This window comes from Sciurus carolinensis, chromosome 6 (assembly GCF_902686445.1).
Source record: "Sciurus carolinensis chromosome 6, mSciCar1.2, whole genome shotgun sequence".
Classification (NCBI taxonomy): Eukaryota; Metazoa; Chordata; class Mammalia; order Rodentia; family Sciuridae; genus Sciurus; species Sciurus carolinensis.
In genome coordinates, this window is record NC_062218.1 from 43192086 (window position 1) to 43214850 (window position 22765).

At 35.6% G+C, this 22765-nt stretch overlaps 1 protein-coding gene across 3 annotated transcripts in view; it reads right to left on the reverse strand.

The window, feature by feature from the left end:
- Positions 1–22765, reverse strand: part of Arl15 (ADP ribosylation factor like GTPase 15) — a 392761-nt gene that overhangs the window by 217438 nt on the left and 152558 nt on the right. For all 3 annotated transcript variants that reach the window (XM_047556318.1, XM_047556317.1, XM_047556319.1), the window contains one exon: positions 18486–18545. In XM_047556318.1, coding sequence (XP_047412274.1) covers positions 18486–18545 — 60 coding nt within the window. The remainder of the gene's footprint in view (positions 1–18485; positions 18546–22765) is intronic.

The window sequence follows — 22765 nt, forward strand, 5'->3', positions numbered from 1 at the left end:
TGAAATAATTAAAACATTTCAAATGTGTTGTGTACATATGCTTTCTAAGACCCTGGCTTCCTCACCATGCAAGTACTCAATTTGAGACCATTCAGTCCCATGCCAAAGATTTGAAAACAGAAAATTCCTATTTGGCTTATCAGGTTTGAGAAAGCAACAGCTGATTGAAACAGATTTTCATGTTATTTTAGGAGATAAAACCACTGGAAGGTAGACTGCCATGAGACCTCAAATAAATTGTAAAACTCTTTCATGAAGGAGACGGCATATACCACTTTCTAACACTGCTCTTGAGGAGGAAGCTCAGACCACTGTAGCAAATGTACCCATCAACCACTCTGAACTCTACAGTACAGGTGAAGAATCTATAGACACATTTTGTGTGTGACATAGGTCAGAATTCCCCAAGAGGGAAAAAGGCAAGGGAGACAAGGACCATCATCTACCTAAAAAACCAGAATAAAAGTAAGTTTAAAAAATTAAAAACTAAAAAATTAAAAATAAAAATATAAATATGTAAGCAATCAAGAACAAACTTCTAAATTCTACAACCAATCTCCCTTTTTTGCACACCAACTCCCAGACTCACTGATTCATTTAGTACCATTTTCAGCAAAAATATCTGGTTACCTAACTAATGGACTATCTATATTTAATATGTATTTGTTCAAACCATCCTTAAAACACCTTCAATAGTCAGTTACATCATGGAGATAACAACACAACTGCATGCTTAAGATTAATTCAAATGATAAGCAGAATTCCAAAGTGAATTAAAATATGACTTAGGTCCACTAAAATACAAGCAAGTTAAGTTTTCAATGCATCTTGACTAAATGTAAAATATCATCTGCTTTTGTGACAAACAAGTCTGTGCCATTAATCATATGCTTCCAGCTGCAACAACTCACATTCAAATTAAAACCATGAAATAGCATCACTGTGTCAAGATTCACACAAACTGATCTTTTAACAGATTGTGAGAAAAAAAAAAACATACATTAAAAGAAGAATCTGGAGAAAATGTTATACAATAAAAACATCTGAAAGAGCTTAAGCACTCAAGAAGATAGAATTCTGGTTTTTGAATTGCATAGGAATTAAATGTTAAACAAAACTCACAGCCTGCTCTTAAACAACGAAGACATCATAAAATATATTTCTTTTTATAGCCACAGGGCTGAAAGTTTTGCTGTTTATATCTATCCCAGCATACAAATCCATAGTACTGCCAGGACTGTCCCCTCTGACTTTACTGGGAAGCTAGACAGAAGAGTCTGCCTGGGTTTCTTTTAGTAGAGTTCAGCTTGTGTCCAAAACTGGCCCAAGAATCATCTCTTTTCACTCACTACACTCCTGCCTGCCAGTTGCACGGCTCCAAACACTTCCCTTCCAGATACAGATATTAAAATGTTTTGTTGTTTTAAAATTTGATTTAGAACTGCAGCAGATAACTATTTTTCCCCCTGCTTCAGGCTCCCTTAGGTCAGCAAGCTGCAGCAACATTCAAATGGTGCAACAGCATCCACTGCACACTAAAAACAAGAACAGGGCCAGGAATAGGCACAGCGATATATTCTAGGTCTTTCAGGCATTTTCTAGGACCAAAGAAGGTTTATATGGCCGGCATGTACATGAGCCAAAAGATGCACGAGGTCATCCTGTACTGGTCCTCTTGGGGTCTCCTCTGGCCACTGACCTACCCCACTGAACTCCCTGGACACAATTCCCAGGGATGTTCTTTCTGTAAGGAGGATGAGTTCACAGAGTCCTGCCTTTCTGCCTCACGGCTCACTGTATTAAAATGGAGCGCTGCACTTTGGGCTAGCCACACATTTTCCTCAGTTCTCAGTTGATTCCTCTTTAGAACAGTAGCCTAATCCTCACCTACCTGAGAAAGAGCCATTAGAAACACAAGAAAGAGACCAAACACAGAAAACCACACTACATGTAAAAATGTTAATGGCCACAGTGTTACTAAGCCTCTCTAATTAATAAGCCCAGATAAGATTGGGGTAGTTATCATAAGACATAAACATATGAGAAGAGAATGAGGACTATATTTCAAAATTACTAGATTTTATTATCTCATATCCATTAATCTTTTGTTCTTTTCTTGTTCACAGAGACGTTTTGTCCTAGATGACAAATAGTATCTAAGTATCTAAGATTTTAATCCCACAACAGCCTAGAGAGAATTTTACCAACAAAATTTAACATGAAGTTAAACTTGTACAAGATAGCTGTGCATCATGGGCTTCAGGGATGGATTCTGAAACCCAGTAGCACAAATTTTAAAAGAAACTTTTTAAAGGAAAATGGGATGAGCAAAGAATATAAGCAGAACATCACCACGACTAATACAAAGAGCATCTTAGACTTGACTTATGCCTTAAATAGTTCAGAAAATACATAGCTCAAATAACTTAAAATATACTGAAACTTGAGAAAATTTGGTACAAAACATTTAAAAAATCAAAAATTCTTTTGTAATACTAAAAATTACTTTAAAAAGTCTAAAAACATACATATCTGTATTATTATATATAGGTTTTCTTCAAGTAGAATACAACTACACACATCTTTAAAAAGGAGAATCTCAGTAATATTTTAAATGACAGATAACTAGATTCTATTGATTCTTTTTCCAAAAGCACAGTACCCACGGATGATAATGGTGGCGAGGGGTCACAGTGGTGTCAAAATCTATTAACCTCAATTCCTGGCACTATGGTAATGGAGAATTTTTTAAAATGGTATATTGCATGGCAAACAATCTGAAATAAACTAGTTAGGACACTTAAATCTGCGTAATACTCAATACACGCTGTCTAAGGCAATAAAAATAGGATTTCATTTTATCTCACCAAAGCTGAAAACCATCATATAACTTTGTTTTCACATGGCCTAATTTTATTAAAACAATCATAAAGTACTAGGGGAGAAATGTTGTCCTGTAATCTTGGACAAAAGCTTTGATAGGTAAAACCCAAATCTACTCCTCACTCATGCAATTTTTTTCTTAAATACCTTTTAGACTCAAAGTTAGCAGATCAGTGGAAAGAAGGGCAGAAATTTAGTTGGAACAAAGAACAAAGATCTCCCAAACAGTTATACTATAATCTTTTTCGGAGTAGAAAAAGGTAACGTGACACTTTCCATTCTTTGAAATTGTTTTCTTTTTTCCTCCACTGAACAAAAGAGAAACAAAAATCATAAACCTGAAGGAGAAAGAAGGCATTAGGTGGGAAGATTCACCCAGAGGAAAGCTGTAAGCTGTTTAGGTCCAGGGAGTAATGGGGCAAAGGAACTCTCCCCTGACTCCTACATGAGATCAAGCAGTTTAAGACCTGAAATGAAAAGGACCAACATGAAGAAGGTGCAAAACTCAAAGCACTGAAACATCCTAACTAGAAGAAGGTGCTGAACTCTAAAGAGAGAGGAGAAAGTTGCCTCGATTTTTTTGTCAATTTAAACATAAGCCATAACAAAGGCTGATAACAGTTAACCAGTTAGAAAACAAGGTTCTTCCACCTGAATATCTGGCTCCCAGTCTGAAGGATCTGTTGTGTTCATTTTGTCCTGCCTGGGTTTCCTTTATTTTGTGAATAAACAGGACAGGGGACCTGGGGTCCTTCCTCCTAGCTCCAGTCTTACAAAGAACAAGAGGAAATGTTTGTAGAAAGTAACTTCATGTAATGCAAAGGTTCCTATGTCTTGTTGCCCTCTCTTTTATTCACAATGTCATTCTTACAACATCTGTGTCAAAAATCCCCTAGTGAATTTTTTTTTAGTTGTCTGAAAAAGTTGTATCAAGAGTTAAATGAAACTGATGATACTAACTTACAAAATAAACTCAAAAAGAGAAGAACAAGCCTTTGCAGAAACCCTAAGAAAACAGCTCTATTTACCAATTTGGGGTAGGGGGAGTCAACTCCCAATTGTCAGGTGCTGCTGCCAATCCTTCTCACTCAGTGCAAGAGGACCACAGACTCAGATGTGTTCAGGGTTTGACAGTGTGAGTCTCTTTTCATTTTTTCCCCCTTGGGTACGGGTGATTGAACTCAGGGGCACTCGACCACTGAGTCACATCCCCACCCCTATTTTGTATTTTATTTAGAAACAGGGTCTCACTGAGTTGTTTAGCACCTAGTTTTTGCTGGGGCTGCTTTTGAACTCGTGATCCTCCTGCCTCAGCTTCCTGAGCTGTGGGGATTACAGATGTGCTCCACCACCCCAGGCTCTCTTTCATTTTTTGATAGAAACACAAGAAAGTAACAAATGACTAGGAAATTTTAAGTCCATTCAGAGATATGCCTAAAGAATTTCAATACTTTTTCTACCTTTCTAAATTTAAAGCATACCCATTTTGGTTCTTTTTTTTTTTTTTTTTTTTTTTTTTTGCGGTGCTGGGGATTGAACCCAGGGCCTTATGCTTGTGAAGAAAGCACTCTACCAACTGAGCTATCTCCCCAGCCCTCATCTTGGTTCTTAACCCATCACCATTTGTGTCAGTTAGCTTCTTGTGGCTGTGACAAAAATACCTGACAAGAACAACTTAAAGGAAGAAAAGTTTGTTTTGGCTTCACAGTTTCAAAGGATTATGATTCAGTCCATGAATTCTTGGTTGGCTCCAAGTCAGGAATATCATGGTGGAAGGGTGTGGCACAGAAAAGTTGCTCAGTCCATGGCAGTCAGGAAGCAGAAAGAGGATAAAACAGAAAGGGACTAGGGATAGGTGTAGCCCCCAGGGACCAACTTCCTCCAGCCATGTCCCACCTGCCTACAATTATGACCAAGTAGTGCATTCAAATTATTAATCCATCAAATGGATTCATTTCCTAATGAAGTCATAGCCCTTAAGATCCACTCATTTCCTAAAAGTGCCACCTCTGATCCTTGCTGCACTGGGAACTGAACTGGGAGAAACTTCACATCCAAACCATAACACCATTAAAGAAATTTGCACTCGGCCCTACAACTTATAAAACGTTTGCAAACTAGATCTAAATATATCTAAATATATTTAGAGGACTTTGAAGGTTAAAGAAAAGAAAAAAGTGAAAGAAGAATGGTTAGTCTTCTACCTCTGTTTCCCTAAAGTATAAGCTGTTTAATAATATGATAATCCTATCATTGTTCTGACTGGGCCACCAAGTATGCTTTTAAGATGAAGGACTTTTTTTTTTTTTTTTTAACTTACACACTCCAACTTTAAAATCTACAATCACATGCTGAGATGTAGCTCAGTGGTACTGTGCCTCCCTAGCAAGCAAGAGGCCATGGGTTCAATCCCCAGTACTGCAAATAAATAAAATTAAATAAATAAATAAATAATTATCTGCCCTCACCCTAAAATAAAATACTGCATGAGGCCTTGGGCTTGATTCCCAGCACCACAGAAAGCCAAACAAACCACCAAACAAACTCCAGAGAGAACACAGTAGCAGTGACCCCCACTCCGGGGAGGTCACTGATGGCAAAGTACAGAGACAAAAAGCACACGTATGTTCTACCCTGTTAGCATATTAATTTTGGCTAAACATGCCCATAACTATTTCTACCAGGCATTTTTCTGAGACTTGGAAAAATGAAACAAGGAAAAATGCAAATGAAAAATACATTACTTTTCATGCCAAAACAAGGTCTGGTTGGAAAACTTCAACCAGAGGCAAGGTCTGGATAACATAAGACTTAGGGAAGATCAGCCTAACAAGATGATTTGAAGCTGCATAGATTCTTGAACAACCAATAAAAGGTACTTCACACATACATACACAAAAAAATAGATTTAAAAAGTACAATTTTCTGTGTTTTGGAAGCAACACACATTTTTTTTCCCATCTTAATGTCATTATTGTTCTTTCCTGCAACTTGTTACTTCCTATGGGACTTACATTTTGCCAACTGCAAAATTACCAACATGAACAGCTTTCATAAATAAAACCACAAAGATTGGGAAGAGAATGTTGTACCAATAGGGTTTTCAGTATACCTACAGACTAAACCACAACTGGACTATTTTAAGAACTTGCTTGCTCTTTATATAATGAGACTGTCATACATATTTCTTTCATTAATTAAGCACTGCTATATACACATTAATCTGTCTTATTAGCAATGAGATTTAAAGTCTGCCTGTTAAGTTAATTAACTTGATACTATTTTGATATTAGTTTTAAGTTTTAATTTGCATCTTCAATTTTAATTCTGCTCTATATGATTATCTAGAAATTAATATTTTTCTAAGTTTTTTTCCCATCATCTTTATTTATTTTTTCAGCAGTGGCTTCTTCCTTGGTCTGTCTGAAACAGCTTTTCACTGCAAAGTAATCCCAGAAAAGGACTAAAAGTTTCCCATAAAATATATTTTCAATCATTTTTCATCTGAGATGATTATAAGAGTATCTTTTAATTTTGAAGGGTATATAATATTTGAAAGTTTTACTGTGGTATAACTGACACATAATAAACTATACATACGTGGCATATGCAGTTTGCCAAGTTTGTATATACACACACGTGAAACCATCCCCACAATCAAGATAATAAGCATACCCCTCCCCCGTCCCCCGAGCTTGAAAGTCATCTCATGATCCTTTTAAATCTTCTCTAAAACCTCTACCTTTACCTCCTTCCCCCCATTCTCAGGCAATCATTGTTACATTACTAAAAATTAGTTTTCATTTTCTAGAACTGTATGTAAATAGTATACAAACTTATCCATGATAAGAATAGTATTTTATGTGGCTTCTTTCACTTCACATAATTATTTCCAGAGTCATCCAAGTCATCACATATCAACAGTTCATTTGTTTATAAAGGAGTAGTCTTCCACTATATGGATGTATCAAAATTTTTCTATTAACCAATTGATCATTGTCATCTTTTAAACAACTGATGACACTGGGTTGTTTCTAGTTTTGCAGCATTAAAAATGCAATTGCTATGAACATTTGTATAGATTTTGTATAAAAATAGGTTGCTTAGCCTTAAAGAAGAATGAAATTATGGCATTTGCCGTAAATGGACAGAGTTGGAGAATATCATGCCAAGCAAAATAAACCAATCCCCAAAACCCAAAACCGAATGTTTTCTCTGATATGCAGATGCTAATTTACAATGTTGTGGGGGGCAAGGGAAGGATAGAGTTACTTTAGGAAACGGGAGTGAAGGGAGAGGAGGGGAGGGGGTATGGGGGTAGGAAAGATAGAATGAATCAGACATTATTACCCTGTGTGCATATATGACTATACGACCTACATGAATATGATGTATTAGACATCATGTATAACCAGATGAGAAATTATACTCCATTATATATGATGTATCAAAGTGCATTCTACTGTCATCGAGAACTCATCAAAACAAATTTGAAACGTGAAATAAGTTTAAAAAAACATTTCTATATTTAAAAAAAATGTTTGCATTTCTCCTGTGAGTAGAATGCTTGACTACAAGATTGGTGTGCTTTTCCTCTTCCAGAGACTGCCAATGTTTTTCCAAACTGGCTGCTCCATTTTGCACCTATGTTGGCAATGTAGGAGTTTCAGTTCTACATTCTGATAACACTTCATGTAGTCAAGCCTTTACATTTAAGACATTCAAATAGATGTATTCATATACACACATACACACACACATATGCTTTCTATTTATCATAACTTTTTTGGTTGTTTTATTCCTTTTATGAAGATGGCTGAATTTATCTAATATTCTCTGCTTTCTCTCCATATAGTGTATTTCTTTTTTAAAAATTTCATTCTTTAAAAAAAAAAAAAACTCCCATGGGGAAAAATTCATGTAATTCAGATAAAGTAAAAATTGTATTCGGTCCCAATGAACTCTCACTCCATTCTCTAAGATAGTTTATTCTGAAAGTTTGATATGCAACTTTTCAGAACTTTTATAAAGATGTGTTCATGAATATACCACCCTACTTTTATTGTTGTCATGTTTATTCTTAATTATCTTCAAGACACATACTTAAACTTCAATTTTCCTTTTGTTAATTTTAGTTTATAACTCAAACAAGAAAAGAATACAATGTATTTTTATGCTCCACTTTACCTGACTCTGACGTCACTCATATTTACATCAGAAATAATGTTCTTGTGTCTGTGTGTGTGTGTGTGTGTGTGTGTGTGTGTGTGAGAAAAAGAACAAGTATGATTACAATTAATGGTTTCTTTTTCTTCACGATACGTTTAGGAATGGAATTTTCCTTATTAATTATGCACGGCATTCAGAGGACTCATTGAATTTTAATACTCTTCTTGAATATTTGAGGCTTTTTTCCTATTATTTCTTTGATAATTTTAAACTCTCCAGCTTCTCTTTTCTCTCCCTTTAGAGCTCTTATTAGAAGAATGCTGGAACCTCTGTTAACTATTCCCCATGTTTCTCAAATTCTTTCTCATACTTTAAAAGGATTCCTTTTTCATAACATTTGGAGAAAATTCTCAAGCTCAGTCTTTACTTTTACTAATGCACATCTAAGTTGTGTCAACAATATTTTCATTTCAAATTTTAAAGTCAAATTTTAAATTCCTAAGTTCTGTGATTCTTTCTCATGAATACAAAATCTTTCTCCATCTCTCTGAATGTCTTCTTCTGATCACTCTATTACCTCTAAATCTTTGAATACGTTTTCTTCTGATTTTTGATTGGATATCTTTCTCTGTGGTATTGATTTTGTTCATATCATGGTGTGTCATAATTATATGCTCATCTTTTGTTTGAGAATCTCTGTTTGCCAGTTCTTTTGTTTATTGCTGCCTGTTTCCAGTGATTAATGGGGACAGAAAGTGGCTTGTCTCCTGTGTGTGTGGGCTTTCTAACCCACCTGGCAGTCAGTACATTACTGAGACACTGCCCTACCTCTCTGGGTCTAGCACCCACACTCAAGGATTTAGTTTGTGGGTAAACACAGCTGCTATCCAGTACTTAACACAGGAGAAAAGAAAAATAAAGGCACAGCTCCAAATGTAGAGCTCCAATTAATAACTCCAATGAGCTCTTTGATTAATAATCCTGATGAATTCCCCTTCTATTTCATGTTTCCATTGTCTGTATCTCAAGCTTTGTCTTGCTTTCCTTTCTTCACTTCACATTTAATCTATCTTTGTTATAGATTTATTAATGTTCACTATTTTGTTTTCTGATTTTCTTTTTTTTTTTTTTTTGGTCATATCATGGGGTTTGGGCCAGGAAGGAAAAATAGACACATTTTTAAAGAACTTTTAATTTTCAATGAGGTAAAGTTACTTAAATTTCAGGACTTTATATACTTGTAGTAAGAAATAACTAATCTAATGCAACAAATTCCTCATTACTATTTCTCACAATGGGATGCCATAGACATCTGTTACTTTCAAGATTAAAATTATCAGACATCCCAATAGAATCTTCTGACAATCCTTTGGACCTCATGAAATTAAAACCAACACATTGTGAAGCCCCTGAATAATTCTACCCATATCTATATTACTCAGTTTCAGATATGTCCAATAGCCTAGCCTGGTAGCTGATAAACAGTTACAAACATATTACCCTTTCCATGGTTGCTGAGTTGCCATTCAAATATTCAAATGACAGGAATTTAGTAAAGTTCAACATTTTCTGAGAACTTTTATAATCATTAATGGTCAATGACACTTTCCCACTCAAAGAGCCAAAGAAATGGACTTAGATGATCTCATGTGTATGTGTACACATATATACATCCATGCATATGTGTGGCAGGGGATTGTATCCTCAGGGCCCATCATAGAGTTGGTATTCACAAAAATTAATTAAACAGCAAGAAAACATTTTGCATAGCATTACTCTAGCATCTTGGGGCATAAGTTTACAAATTTCCCTCCAGTTTGGAACTGCTGATATAACTTAAACTGCAACACAGTGAACCCTTAAGATTATGGTGTGTTGCTGAGTATACACCATACATGCCTGTGATCCCAGTGAATGGGAGGCTGAAGCAGGAGGATCCCAAATTCAAAGCCAGACTTAGCAACTTAGTAAGACCCTGTCTCAACACAAAAAATAAAAAGGGTTGGAGATGTGGATCAGTGGTTAAGCATCCCTGGGTTCATTACCCCATACAAAAAAAAAAAAAAAAGAAAGAAAAATGAAAATATTTTTCAATGTTTTTATAACTCCAATATTGTCTCTTCCATAAACCAAACCTAATAAACCCTCTATGACCTTTGTTCCACATGTTCCTTTTCCTAGATACCTTTTTCTGTGTGAAGTCTCCTTTGTTCCTTCTATATGATCCTAACTGCATCTAGTACTTAATCCTGTTATATACAGTACTTACCACATCAAACTATAATGCTTCTTAAAAAGCATAGTGATAGGAACTTTGTGAAGTTGGCATCAATGTTATTTTACATATGTACGTCCTGCCTCACACAACACAAAAAAATTAAGACTTACCTAAGTGTCTACTGTCCCTAAAAGCAAAAATAAAAAACTGAGGAAGCTAGCATGAAAGGAAATCAAAGCAAATAACGCTATCAGTTCTGCGCAATGATTAGAGGCTGGCTCTAACAGTCATAGGGGCCAGAGTGAAGGAGACACTGTGAATTCAAGATAAAAATAAACTAGTTATGTTGTACTCAAGCAGGAGAACAGTTATCAGCACCACTGGCTGCTAGAAAAGAAAGCAGCCTTGGAAAAGTTAAGAGCTTTGCCCAGTGTCCCATGGCTTGTTTTGTTAGAGGAAAATACTGGTCTCCTGACTTCCAGTGCTGTTGCTGCAACACCACATGAAACCAAATACACAATGAAAATTAGTTGCTATTATGGCAACCCATGGGAGAAACAGAAATACTTATTCCCTTGTGAGGGACAGGAAGTTAAGCTGAGAACCCAACATGAATGTTCTGTGAGTGAGTTCTGTGGAGCTGGAAGATGTGAAATGACCTGATTGCCCCTAAGTAGGAAACAGTGGTGTAGCTTCAACCTTCAGAAGCACATGAGATCCCTATTGCCAGGGCACGGGGTAGGGGTGGGGTGAAGGCCCAAAAGGCCAGGAAGCTAATTACTAGAGCATTCTCCATGTATACCATCTTGGAAGAAGTAGGCTGTTAAGTGCTATACTAGACTATGACTAGGAAGATATATTTTTAAAAATTTCCTAGGGCACTTTTCCAGAAGAAAACAAAAATTAAGGTCAGGTCTACATCAGCCAGTAATAGACTTCTGGGCCCCTGGATTCATTTATTTGGCTCTGCTGACTGTTTGGCTCAGTTTTCCCTTAGCAAGTGTAAAAAACGCTTGAACACCACCACCCTGGGATCCTGTTCAACCAATTCAGATAGCTGTGGCCTTTCAACTCACATCCAAGAGACTTGGCTTGATACCAGTATCATTTCCCCTAGTATAGCCTAAGCTTAAGTGAGAAAGTACAAGCTCAGGGAGCCAGGAGTTAACTGGCTGTTCCCATTCCAGAGAGGCCTGGTTCTTTTCTTAGATAAGGAAACAATACTATATCAAGAAGTTTCAATCATTCAATATTACATATCACACTAGATCCACAACTATAAAAAGGGAATTAGTGGAAATACCACTGTCTATTCTTAAAACATCTCTCTTGAGGAGCATTAGGCAATTTAACTATTCTCTTCCAACCCAATCCCTTGGGAAATAAGTAGAGGTGATTTATTAAAAGTCATATTTTACAGATAACAAAACAATAGGAAGTGCAAATGCAGAGAGTGGTAGACAGTCTTAAGACCCCACTCTCTGTTGAAATACATTTCTTCTTGAACGTATAACAGATACAGAATATGTATGTTTCCTCATGTCCAGTTGCCTCCGATGGACTCACAGGACAGTCCTAAGGTGTACCTGGGTCCTCACTCCTATGCTGTCATCTCCTCTGCCTCAGATATGGATTCTTGCCCCCTCTTACAAAGACACCCATGTGTGCAGATGTTTGGAAGAGCTTTCAAATGGTCAGCTGCTCTCTACTATATCAGCAAGAAATTGCTGTAACTCCATATGTCTTCTCAAAGACAGGCCACAATAAGCTCAGCAAGTCTACCTGCTTACACTGTTTCCTTTTCCAATATAAAATTAATTTATCAGGTTTATACTGTCTTTATTCTTCCCCTGTCTTTGTAGTGTAGCATGACTCTGGGAGTCAGGGATTACATTAAATTTGTAATTACTAAGCTGGATTTTTTTTTTCTTAAGAGGTGGCAGGGGGACTATGGAGGGGAAGTATAATATACACAGGACTGTGAGAATGTGTGTATAAAAACGAGAGTTACACTTTCTTCCATAGTAAGTTTTAATAAAAAAAAAAATCTCTGAAGGAAGAAAGCTTTATTTTGGTGACAGACATCAAATGACTGCATACAAAGGCAGAAATTAAAAAAAACAGGCAGCAGTGCCCCTGGATTGCCTGTCAAAAAGTTTGCCCTGGATAGTTTCTGGAGAAATTAAGAAATGCAAATAACAGCACCCAAAGACAACTAACAGGATGCAAACAAACAGCACCTTTCACTATGAGGAGGCATGTTCCTCCAGGCAAACAAAGAAACAGGACAGAGTCAACATCTGTTTCATATAACAGCTTGGCTGCTGAAAGAAGCAACCTTTAAAAAATGGCCGAGTTGACAATCCCCCAAAATCATTCACTTACTATTGCATGGGCTGAAATAAATGGGTAAAGGAACACAACTTGCACTTTCCACACTATCCTTGCAGTCTTCTTTTTAAACAAAAAGGGGGGAGGGAGAGTTGTCCTTTCTTTAGAGGAAAACAAAAATTAAAATTAAAATAAAGTGCCAGAAAAAATTCTCATGAACTTTTCCCATTTGATTGACAACTAACAGCAATGAATATTGAAGCATAAAAAAGACAGCTAACTGCTTTTCAGCTTTTCTAATGTCAACTGTGAAGACAAGACTGCCAAAGAGTTTCCTGGGTGGGGATGGTGGCTGGGGGTGGGAGAATCGAGAGATAATTCAGACACAACTCATTAGAATATTAGAGGGAGAAAGCAAGTCACATGGCAAAGTCAGTCACAGTTCGAGAATCCAGTCAAGGGAACATGGTGATGTCTGGATCCTTATCAATAAATAACAAACTAAACATGCTAAGAAATGAAATATTAATCTCTGGATTCTATCAATTCATTTCTAAAATTTCAAAATCAAGAGGAAAAAAAACAAGACAGCAAAAAAATGTTTGTAGATTTAAGAACTGCAAATTTATAAAATGAAAAATTATCAGAGTAATGCTGTAACTGTGGTGTGGATGACTACTTACAACTCAGTCAAATGCCAGACTCTTCACACACCTCAGTAATCACACAAGCCAAACAGAGGATGAAAGCAGTTAAGAGGCTCTGACAGACAGACAGAAGTTTTCAGGTGAAATCTGAAAACAGAAGTAAAGGTGATAAGGTGATAAGATGGAAAGAGGTAAAAACAATTAATACTAACTAATGTGGAGCACGAAACTATGCTAGGTGGCTAAATAAGTCTCCCCCGTGGTCTCTTCCCAGTGGTTTTTCAGCTTAAACAGGTAAAACACAATGTGGGAAAAGAACACCTTATCTAAAATATGACCAGAGAGAGAGAGAAAACAATATGTGATTTGTGCTGCTCTTTTTAAAGACCCTGAGAAAAAGGCTTCATTGAATATTGTCTTTTATATATGTTTTTGATTGGGGGAGTAGTGAGAATGTAATTACAATGAAAGCGAATCTGGCATAATGTTAGCTATAGGCCAGGCAAACTCCAAAAACTTGTCCCTTATTACCTTACTTTGTTCCCGCAAGATGATGCAACTACATTGTTACATTTCGCAGATGAAGAGAGAGAGATATAGGAAGATAGATGTGCTCAGAATCATATAGAACAACTAGGTTTGGAAACAAATCACTAGGAAGAAAAAAAAATTCTTTAAAACATAATCCATCTGACTGCAGAATCCCAGCTAGGAGTCTTATACAATACCCAGACAAATAAAATAATACAGAGCAAAAAAAAAAAAAATAGAGTAATAAAATAAAAGTAAAAGAGAAGGAATTTGTTACTTGAATAAACACCTTGTAAATGAAAGAATATGCAGGAAAAAGTAGTTCACTGAGCCTACTGAAGTACTATGGAATGTTCTTCAAGAGGAACAGAACAGCCTTGCTGAACAGTATTGGGAAATCCCTTTAGGTATCACAGCATTAACCTAGGAATTTCTTCCAGTCTGTAGGAATTAGGATTTGGCTTTAAGGAGAGAGAGAAGAACACAGAGGTTCACTAGTGCCTGTTACCTGGTTTATGCAGGAACAATGCCCGTGTCCTTAGACTACAACCACAACTTCCTAGAACCGAGACTGGCATTCAATATGGATTCAGTAAACCTTTGTTGAGTTAATATTTATTTTATAAATGGATATAAATTTTCACATTCACAATGAATATAAACTATTTTTAAGGAATATGAATTTTCATATTTATAAAAAGAATATGAAAATGAAATGGTGTAAGCAGATCTAGATAGTTTGGAAAGTACAAGTAAGACTGATTCAATACGCAATGTTGAAGAAATTGAAGAAAGGAAGTAGGTTTATAGTACCAGAAGTCAGAGCCATAATTAAACAAGAGTTTGACCTGAGAGACCGCTATGTAAGACAGTGACAGATATAAATAAATGAATAAAAAGAATGACAAAAGCAGCTGCAATTATTAGAGGTGAAGTCCCATAAAAGATTATGGAGAGAGGGTAAGGTGTTCATGTTTTCAGATGATGTTTTATCAGTCAGTGCTAATGAAAAAAACATCAACACTTGAAGACCTTAAATGATGCAGATAATAATGATAAAAGCAGCAGCAGATGATGTTGAGATCTCTTCTCTTGTGCCAGACACTGGGCAAAATGCTTTACACATGCAATACACCGGTTAAGCACCTCTTAGAAGGTCAGTCCCCACCTCCTCCACCACGTAGCCTTGGTTAAGTCATTCAAGCTGTCCATGTCCTGGTGTCCAGTGTCTCATTTTCTGTGAGAAAATAACAGCACCTACTCCTTGGGCATGAAGTCACAAAGATAAAGCAAGAAAAGTTGAGGGAGAAAAAGGGAAGTAAGGGGAAAAAACAGATGAAAATTTAGAGTTCCAATTTCACATAAAGATAGGTATAATCAGTGCAGGGTGGCAGGGGGTGACAGGCCAGATGAGGAGAGCAAGCCATTTCTAAGTCATCGTACTGACAGGCGGGACTATCTGTTTCATCGTTTACTTTGTACCTCTGTTTTTTCCCTTTAATTTCATTATTTTCCATTTCTTTCCTAATTTTTTGTATTTGTTTTCATGATTATCTCTCCATTCATTCCTTGAAGATAGGTTGTCTTAGGTTTTTTTATTATTAGCCCCTGGGTACAAGCTAGATGCACAATTGTGGTACAATGTGGTACAGGTGTGGTACAATGAATGAGTGGTAGGAAAATGCTTCACTGGGAGAAATAGGTGTGTATAAGAATTTTAAGAATTTTTAAGTAAGAGAAACACAAAAAACAGAAAACTGATAAAAAGCCTATTATCTGGGCTAGGACTGTGGCTCAGTGGTAGAGAGCTTGCCTAGCATATGTGAGGCACTGGGTTCAATTTTCCAGGACCACATAAAACAAAATAAACAACAACAAAAAATACCATACAGGATTTATGCACTTAATAATAAATATTTTTTAAAAAGCCTATTATCTACCTGAACATATATTACACATATTCAACATACACAAAATACATATATATGGACACAAACATTGGGTAAGTGTGCAAACACCAAGTTTATTACTCGTATCCCCCCAAATAAACCTTCATTAAATTTTATTCCACTCCTTACCAGTTCTTCTTACTAGAAAAGGAGCATAAAGTTCATGCCTTTTCCTATTTTGAAAAAATAAAAAAATTTAACTTAAAGTTAGAAAAGGGGGAGACGGAAAGTCTTGGAACTATGAATAAGAGCAAAGGAAGGACATTCACAGGGAGGAACAGGGATCATGCCACTCTGCTGAGTTAAGGATAAAGACAACTACCTGGTATTCCCAATAAGATGCCGTCGCCACCCTGGCTCTCACTATGTGCCTACCTCTACCCACTATCTTCCTGAGTTTCTCCCCTGAATTCAAAATTTTTCTCTAGATTGACAATCTGAACTCCAATTAACCTATCTTTTAAGCAACCCCATGCTGGTAAATATAAGCTTCAGATCTTCATACAAAATCCAAAACACTGAACTCTTGACAACTTGAACTCTCAGACAACTTGAATTCAGTAAGTTGTAATTCTCCTAAATGCCCCATACCTTACATTAGGATGATCCCTTTGGTATCTAGAATATACTTAAAATCCTAGGAAAACTACATTTTCTTTACATATGTTAACCTACCTTTCAAGTGTTCTTGGGTTAGATATAAGCTAGTACTGATTACAAAAAGAATATTTCAATAAGTGAATTAGTGCATGAACCATCTCTCAATCAACTCCCTCTGTTGCAAGCCTCTGAGGACAGGACACAGGATACACTATTAAGACTCTACTCTGAACGCTATCTTTTCCTTGACATAGTCTCTCAACTGAAAAGAGAGCTATTAAAGTTGAGGGAAGTAAAATAATCTAGGCTTAGGCTAGAAATGTGCTCTTTGGTACTAACGCATACACAAAACCCACATCTCGTTAGCCTGGAACTAATACAACTGCTCCAATCCTTCATCTCTGAACCTCATTACTGAATAGGTACAAACTAAAACATTATCACCAAACCCTAGAGTATCCTGCCTCATGTAATTTTCATTACCACAACTGTCAGGGTACAGTTCTTTCAGCAAAATTAAAATTGGGAACAGACCTATCCCTATCTTATACACCCCTAGTCCTTCAACTCAATCTTCCATTGCACTGAATTTCAGTGGCACAGAACCAAAGTTAAATAAGTTCCTTTAAATGTTCCTTTTTTACTGTCCAGACACATTTGCTATTTATTTCATCTAAATAATCATCATATATAACAAATACTTATCAATCAATAGTTTTTTATTTCTGCTGTTGTGTTCAATAAAAGTTTCATGTAAACCTAATAATATACTAAGTACCAGTCAAATTTAAAGTCAACAGAATCCTCCAACCTCACATACTTTGATTCTATGAATTTTTACAACATGTTCTCTGACTTTAAAAGATTTTCAAATATTATTATTGTCACTGAGGAGTAAACAGCCACCAGAAACTAATGCAGTATTAAAATACTAAACCTAATAAAACACAGTGCCTTAAAACTGTAAGTAAAAATGTTACTACAGGAATACTTATGGGGCTGGGGTTGTAGCTCGGTGGTAGAGCATTTGTTTAGCATGTGTGAGGCCCTGGGTTCTATTCTCAGAACCACATATAAATAAATAAAGGTCCATTAACAACTAAAAATTTTTTTAAAAAAAGAACACTCATGTAATGTGATTTTTGGTGTCAAAATTATAAAACCAAATATTTAAGGAGAATCAATCATAGTTGCTTTTAAATATTAATGCTGTAAAACCTAAATGTAGCTGTAAAACTAACAGAGGAAAATCTGTTTTAGACATAGTGCTCTGAAAACAGATATCTGAAAAGGTCAATATTTCACTAGATAAAAATAAGAAGGTATCAAACACTACTAAAACAGCATCAAGTCAGTGTTTCAATTTCATTAGACTAAAAATAGGTCATAGTTAGAAGGACATTAAAGAAGAAGGGGGAAAAACAGGGTAAGGTCAAGATCACAAAGCTTTTAAAGAGATGGAAGAGAACTTTCTTCTAAGCCATTAAACTCACTGATATTATACTGAACTACAGAGCGTTCACCATTTTCCTGTGCCATTAGAGAATTTAGTAGGTTCACTGAATTGACTGATTTCTTTGTTAATCTATTTACATGGGTTAAGACCCTGACTGACATAAAATACAACCAAAATGTGCCAGACAGAGGGTGTAATGGAAGACTGAGTGATGTATGCCTTGGGGTACAGCCTACCCAATAAATGTGCTTGGCCAGCAAAGACCCACTGGCAAAGATTTATTATCGGAACAAATACATTCTAAAAAGACTGAATACAATAAATCTTGTGCATAAAAACTAACTAAAATATAATTTTTTGCCCTGTGTAGTTTGATTATATTAAAATTCTTTTTATGTTTCATTCAAGAAGAGTAGAGTTTTTCAACAAATGAAGTCAATGAATATAGCATATATCAGTTGTTATTAGTATAGTTCCCTAATTCATACAAAAGAAAAAAATTTTATATCTCTTGGAAATCGTCAACAAATGTTCAAATCTACGTAAAAAAAGAAAGAAATATTTCTTAAATGTATATTATCAAGAGAAAAGGTAAAAAGGAATCACCTGGAATAAGTTATCATGTTTTAATAATATATAATACATGGATATCAAGTTGGTAATGTTAAGGTGAGACACAGAAAAGATTTTAAATGCCATACCTCCAAGTTCTTTCACATTCAAGATGGCATTCTGGAATGGCACTGCTTTTATACTAAAACCTGAAATTTAAAAAAAAATAAATAAGAATTAGCAAATATTAAAATACTTAAGATGCTCAAATTCTCTATTTTTTGGCAGATCAGGATGTACTTTTCATAGATCATAAGAAACATATAATTTCTAAAATTGGCTGACAACCTCATTATCTTCTATAATTCTGAAAACATCAATTATGGCAAAATATGTTATTCCCTTTACTTCAAAATATTGCCTTGTTCTTTAATATATTATGCCACTGGGCAACTTTTATGAATTATAAGAAAGTCATATAGAAAAGCTTCAAAGAAAATATTATATGCCTTTGCATCTAAATTCTAAAGTGAATGACCAGCAGTTTTTTTTTGCATATACAACTGGGAAATCTTAGAGATTAAGGTATTTAAATTGTGATCATCTTATATTATATCATATTCATGTCGGTGTTTTAAGGGCATGATTAATACAGATGTGTATTTTATTAGAAGTACAAACGGAATTATTTTCTTGTGTAAGGTAATCATTTCTTAATGCATGCAATAAAAGATTTATATTATAAAAATATATTCAGAGTATATAGTCCTATGATTAACAATATTTTTAGGACTTATCATTCAAGTTAGTCAATTCAGTTGAAATGTAAGAATATGCATACACCCATACAAATACACATGTGCCTATATATACCATGAATATTTTTAAAAGGAGGTCACAAAAAAACTTGAACTAGTAATGACTCTCAGGAGCACTGGGGATCTGAAAGCCTTCAATAGAAGGGAGATTCTTTTCTTTCATTTGAATGTTTTGCCACGTACTTGTGTGTGTGTGTGTGTGTGTGTGTGTGTGTGTGTATTAAAAGCTACACAAAACCTTAAAGTTAATTTATCTGTAGTGTCTGAGAATCCATTTCATTTAAGGCTTTAAACATTACTTAATACATAACAGTTACAAGAGGCATGAAACACAGACCCTTTTCCAAGAAATTATCAATAAAGAAGACCACACAAATACTTTTTATTTAAAACAAGTTATGATAGATGACTGAAAAGGTGAAAAGATATATAAAAGTATGGTGTGGATAAGAACAATTCTTTTATTTGGATTTGCTTTGCTTTATAAAAAAGGAAATCAGCATGTGCCTTTTTAGTCCAACCTATCCTTCGCACTCCTCGGCTACATGTTGACCTAGTATTTTGATAAACTATTCACTGCCCTCCATCAAAGGCAGTGTTATGCAATGGTTAAAGAACTAACTTTGGAAACAGACAGAACTAGGTTACAATTCTAGCTTGATCAGGATGAGACAATGCACATATTGTGTTTATCACAGTTCCTTATGCACAGTGTGTCTTCTGGAATTATGTTTTAATTGATGCTAAATTGTTGATCATTTAATCATTAGGTACATAGAATGGCTGCCTGCCTAAATATATTATAAACTCACAAGACAGAAAATTTGGATGCTCATTTATTAATCAAGTACTAAAGTAAGAGTTATCAGTCATGAAAAGTACCTCTGTTGATTTAATGGAGGTGTCAATAGTTGAAATTTCCTGCACCACAAGTGAATGTTCGTTGGGCCCTCTAAGAATCTTCCAAAACATAACCTTCCTTGGAGGTTTAATGCAGATGGACACAGTCAGTGCAGCATTAGGGCTACTGGTACATGAAGTCCCTCAATCTTAGTGAAGTGGCAAGAGGAATGAGGAGGCAGTCCCATATGGCTGAAACACTGGCATGTACCCTGGGCCTGCAGGAAAGCCTCTCCAGGTGTCTGGCCTCTGGGAAATTAAGGAAAGTCAGTGCCAACCACAATACTCCTGTTGGCACCAAAATTCCACTGCAGGAGACTTGGATGCTTGAATGTATCAACCTACCTCACATGGATGTTATATGGATTAAAAGGCAATGATTGTGAAATCTTGGAAACAAAATGCCCTCTGCAAATGCTAAAAAGTTTTATTAGTGGTTATGTTCAGGACAACTCAAGTATGAATTTTCCAAAGGAGTAGGACAGGTCCCAACTTTGGAAAAGAAAGTTATGGAGCACACCAGAAATGTTTAACAGCTTTGATTCTTAAAAGCTGAGAAAACACAGGCACTCAAAGGGAAGTAATATTCTTCCAGTAATGTCCGCACCCATACACAAAATACAATTTTGGAAACTTATTAATCCAACTGGCAGATGGTATTGCTGTTATTGACTTTAAATCCTTGTGGAGTCTTTATAATAAATTGACAACAAAAATGTCCTCAAATGTTCATACTAAGCAAAGTAACCTAGAAATGTTATCATAGGCATATAAAATGTTTCTACAGAATACTCATAAATGTTTTCTTCTCAAACAGAACATGTGTGGCTAGATTATTACAAAGGTATACACAGTCTTCCATAATGCCATTTCCATATTACTTTTCCAATATAGCTGTATTAATTAATGTTCAGAGGACAAAGTCTAAATAATCAGTCTAGAAAAAAATAATTATATTAGTACACTCTTAAAAGTACAATCATAATTTTCCATTTGTGTAAGGCAATCATTTTTAATGCATGCAATAAAAGAATGATATTATAAAGATATATTCGGAGTATATAGTTCTATGATTAACAATATATTTAGGACTTAACTATCATCATTCAAGTTAGTCAATTCAGTTGAAACACAAGAATGTGCATATGCTCATATAAATACAAACATGTTCATGTATGCACTGAATATTTTTGAAAGGAGGCCACAAAAAACTTGAACTAGTAATCACTCTCAGGAGTCATTTCTTTTCATGAAAGAAAAACAGTGTTTTTCTATATTAGTCATCTGCAGCATTTGCAAAGATTAAACAGAAATAAAAATTTAAAACAACACTTTGAATTCACCAGAAGGGCAACCAAGAAAAGCAACCAGCACACTGTATTTTACTTCTGTGCACTGGGTTGGATGAGGTCCGGGACAGAGGAGGAATTAATATTTAGCAGAGATACAAAAGTCAAATCATCAAAACACCTTTCTCAAAGGATTTCTTTGAGGAATAAAAACATGGGCTCTAGAGCAAAAACATCTGGTTTCAAATTCTGGCTCTACCTTTTATTAGCTTTTTGACTAAGTTATTTTGTCAGGGAAATCTTCTCTGGTGTCCTTGAACTAGGTTGATTTTTCCGAATCCATGTTCCTCCAAAACTCACTGCTTCTGCATAATTTTCACAATAGTAACTATATATGTCTGGCTTATATATTTTGCCCACTGGAATGCAAGGATTCACAATGCAGAAGCAAAGTACAGTGTATCCTGTATGCCAGGCTAGTGCTTGGCACACCACTGGATCTCAATATTGTTCAAAGTTTGAAGCTAAGGATTTACATCTATTTGCTAACTTAGCTGTTACAACAATCCCAAAGTTAAAGTCAAGAAGAAAGTGTAGCACAGAAGCATCAAGGACCTAGTGAAAAGTACTATATTCAAAACCTGACCCCAAGTCTTGTCAATAGAACTCCACAGCATTGTACCACCTCCATGTACCAACGAGTTGAAAGAATGATGCTATTTTGTTCAACTTTGAGACTAAATACTGATGGAACTAACTTGGCGTTAAACACATTCCTATTAAACTCAAAAATTTACTTTGATCTTTTTATAAATAATTGAACATGAGAAGTCCAAATAAGTGTTCTCAGGTCTACATGACACTGCTTTCTTAATAACATGATAAAAATGACAGTAAGAATTTGTCTTTTTTGATATTGCTAATTAAAATAGGAACTCAGAAGGGTCAGAAAATGTCCAATCAACTAAGCCATGATGGTGTTATCACCTCTTGCTTCTTCAAAGAGTTGAGGGTCCTCGGATGAGTCACGGAGACAAGATACTGCCTGGGAGTGCTAGTCATGGTGCTCAGACTCACCAGCCACATTTTTTCCCTTTGCTTTGATTTGAATTCCTCTTCTGCAAAATGAGTGGATTAGATCACCTCTACAAGGTTTCCTTTAAAATTAGGACTGCATTATTTATAATCAGCAAGGAGGAGGAAATAACAGTAACCACTGAGTGGATTCTCAATGGCCTCCAGTATTTGGCTGAAGCCCTCAAGGGTAGGTCTCCCCAGGCTCCATTCAAACAACTTGATGGCTGAAGCCGAAGCCACGCACTCATTTTTTCCTGGCCTATCTAAGCTACATTAGTAAGACTGAAACCTCCCCTAAGATTTAACCCCACAAATTTTAATAAATATATGACTTAGTAACTCTTT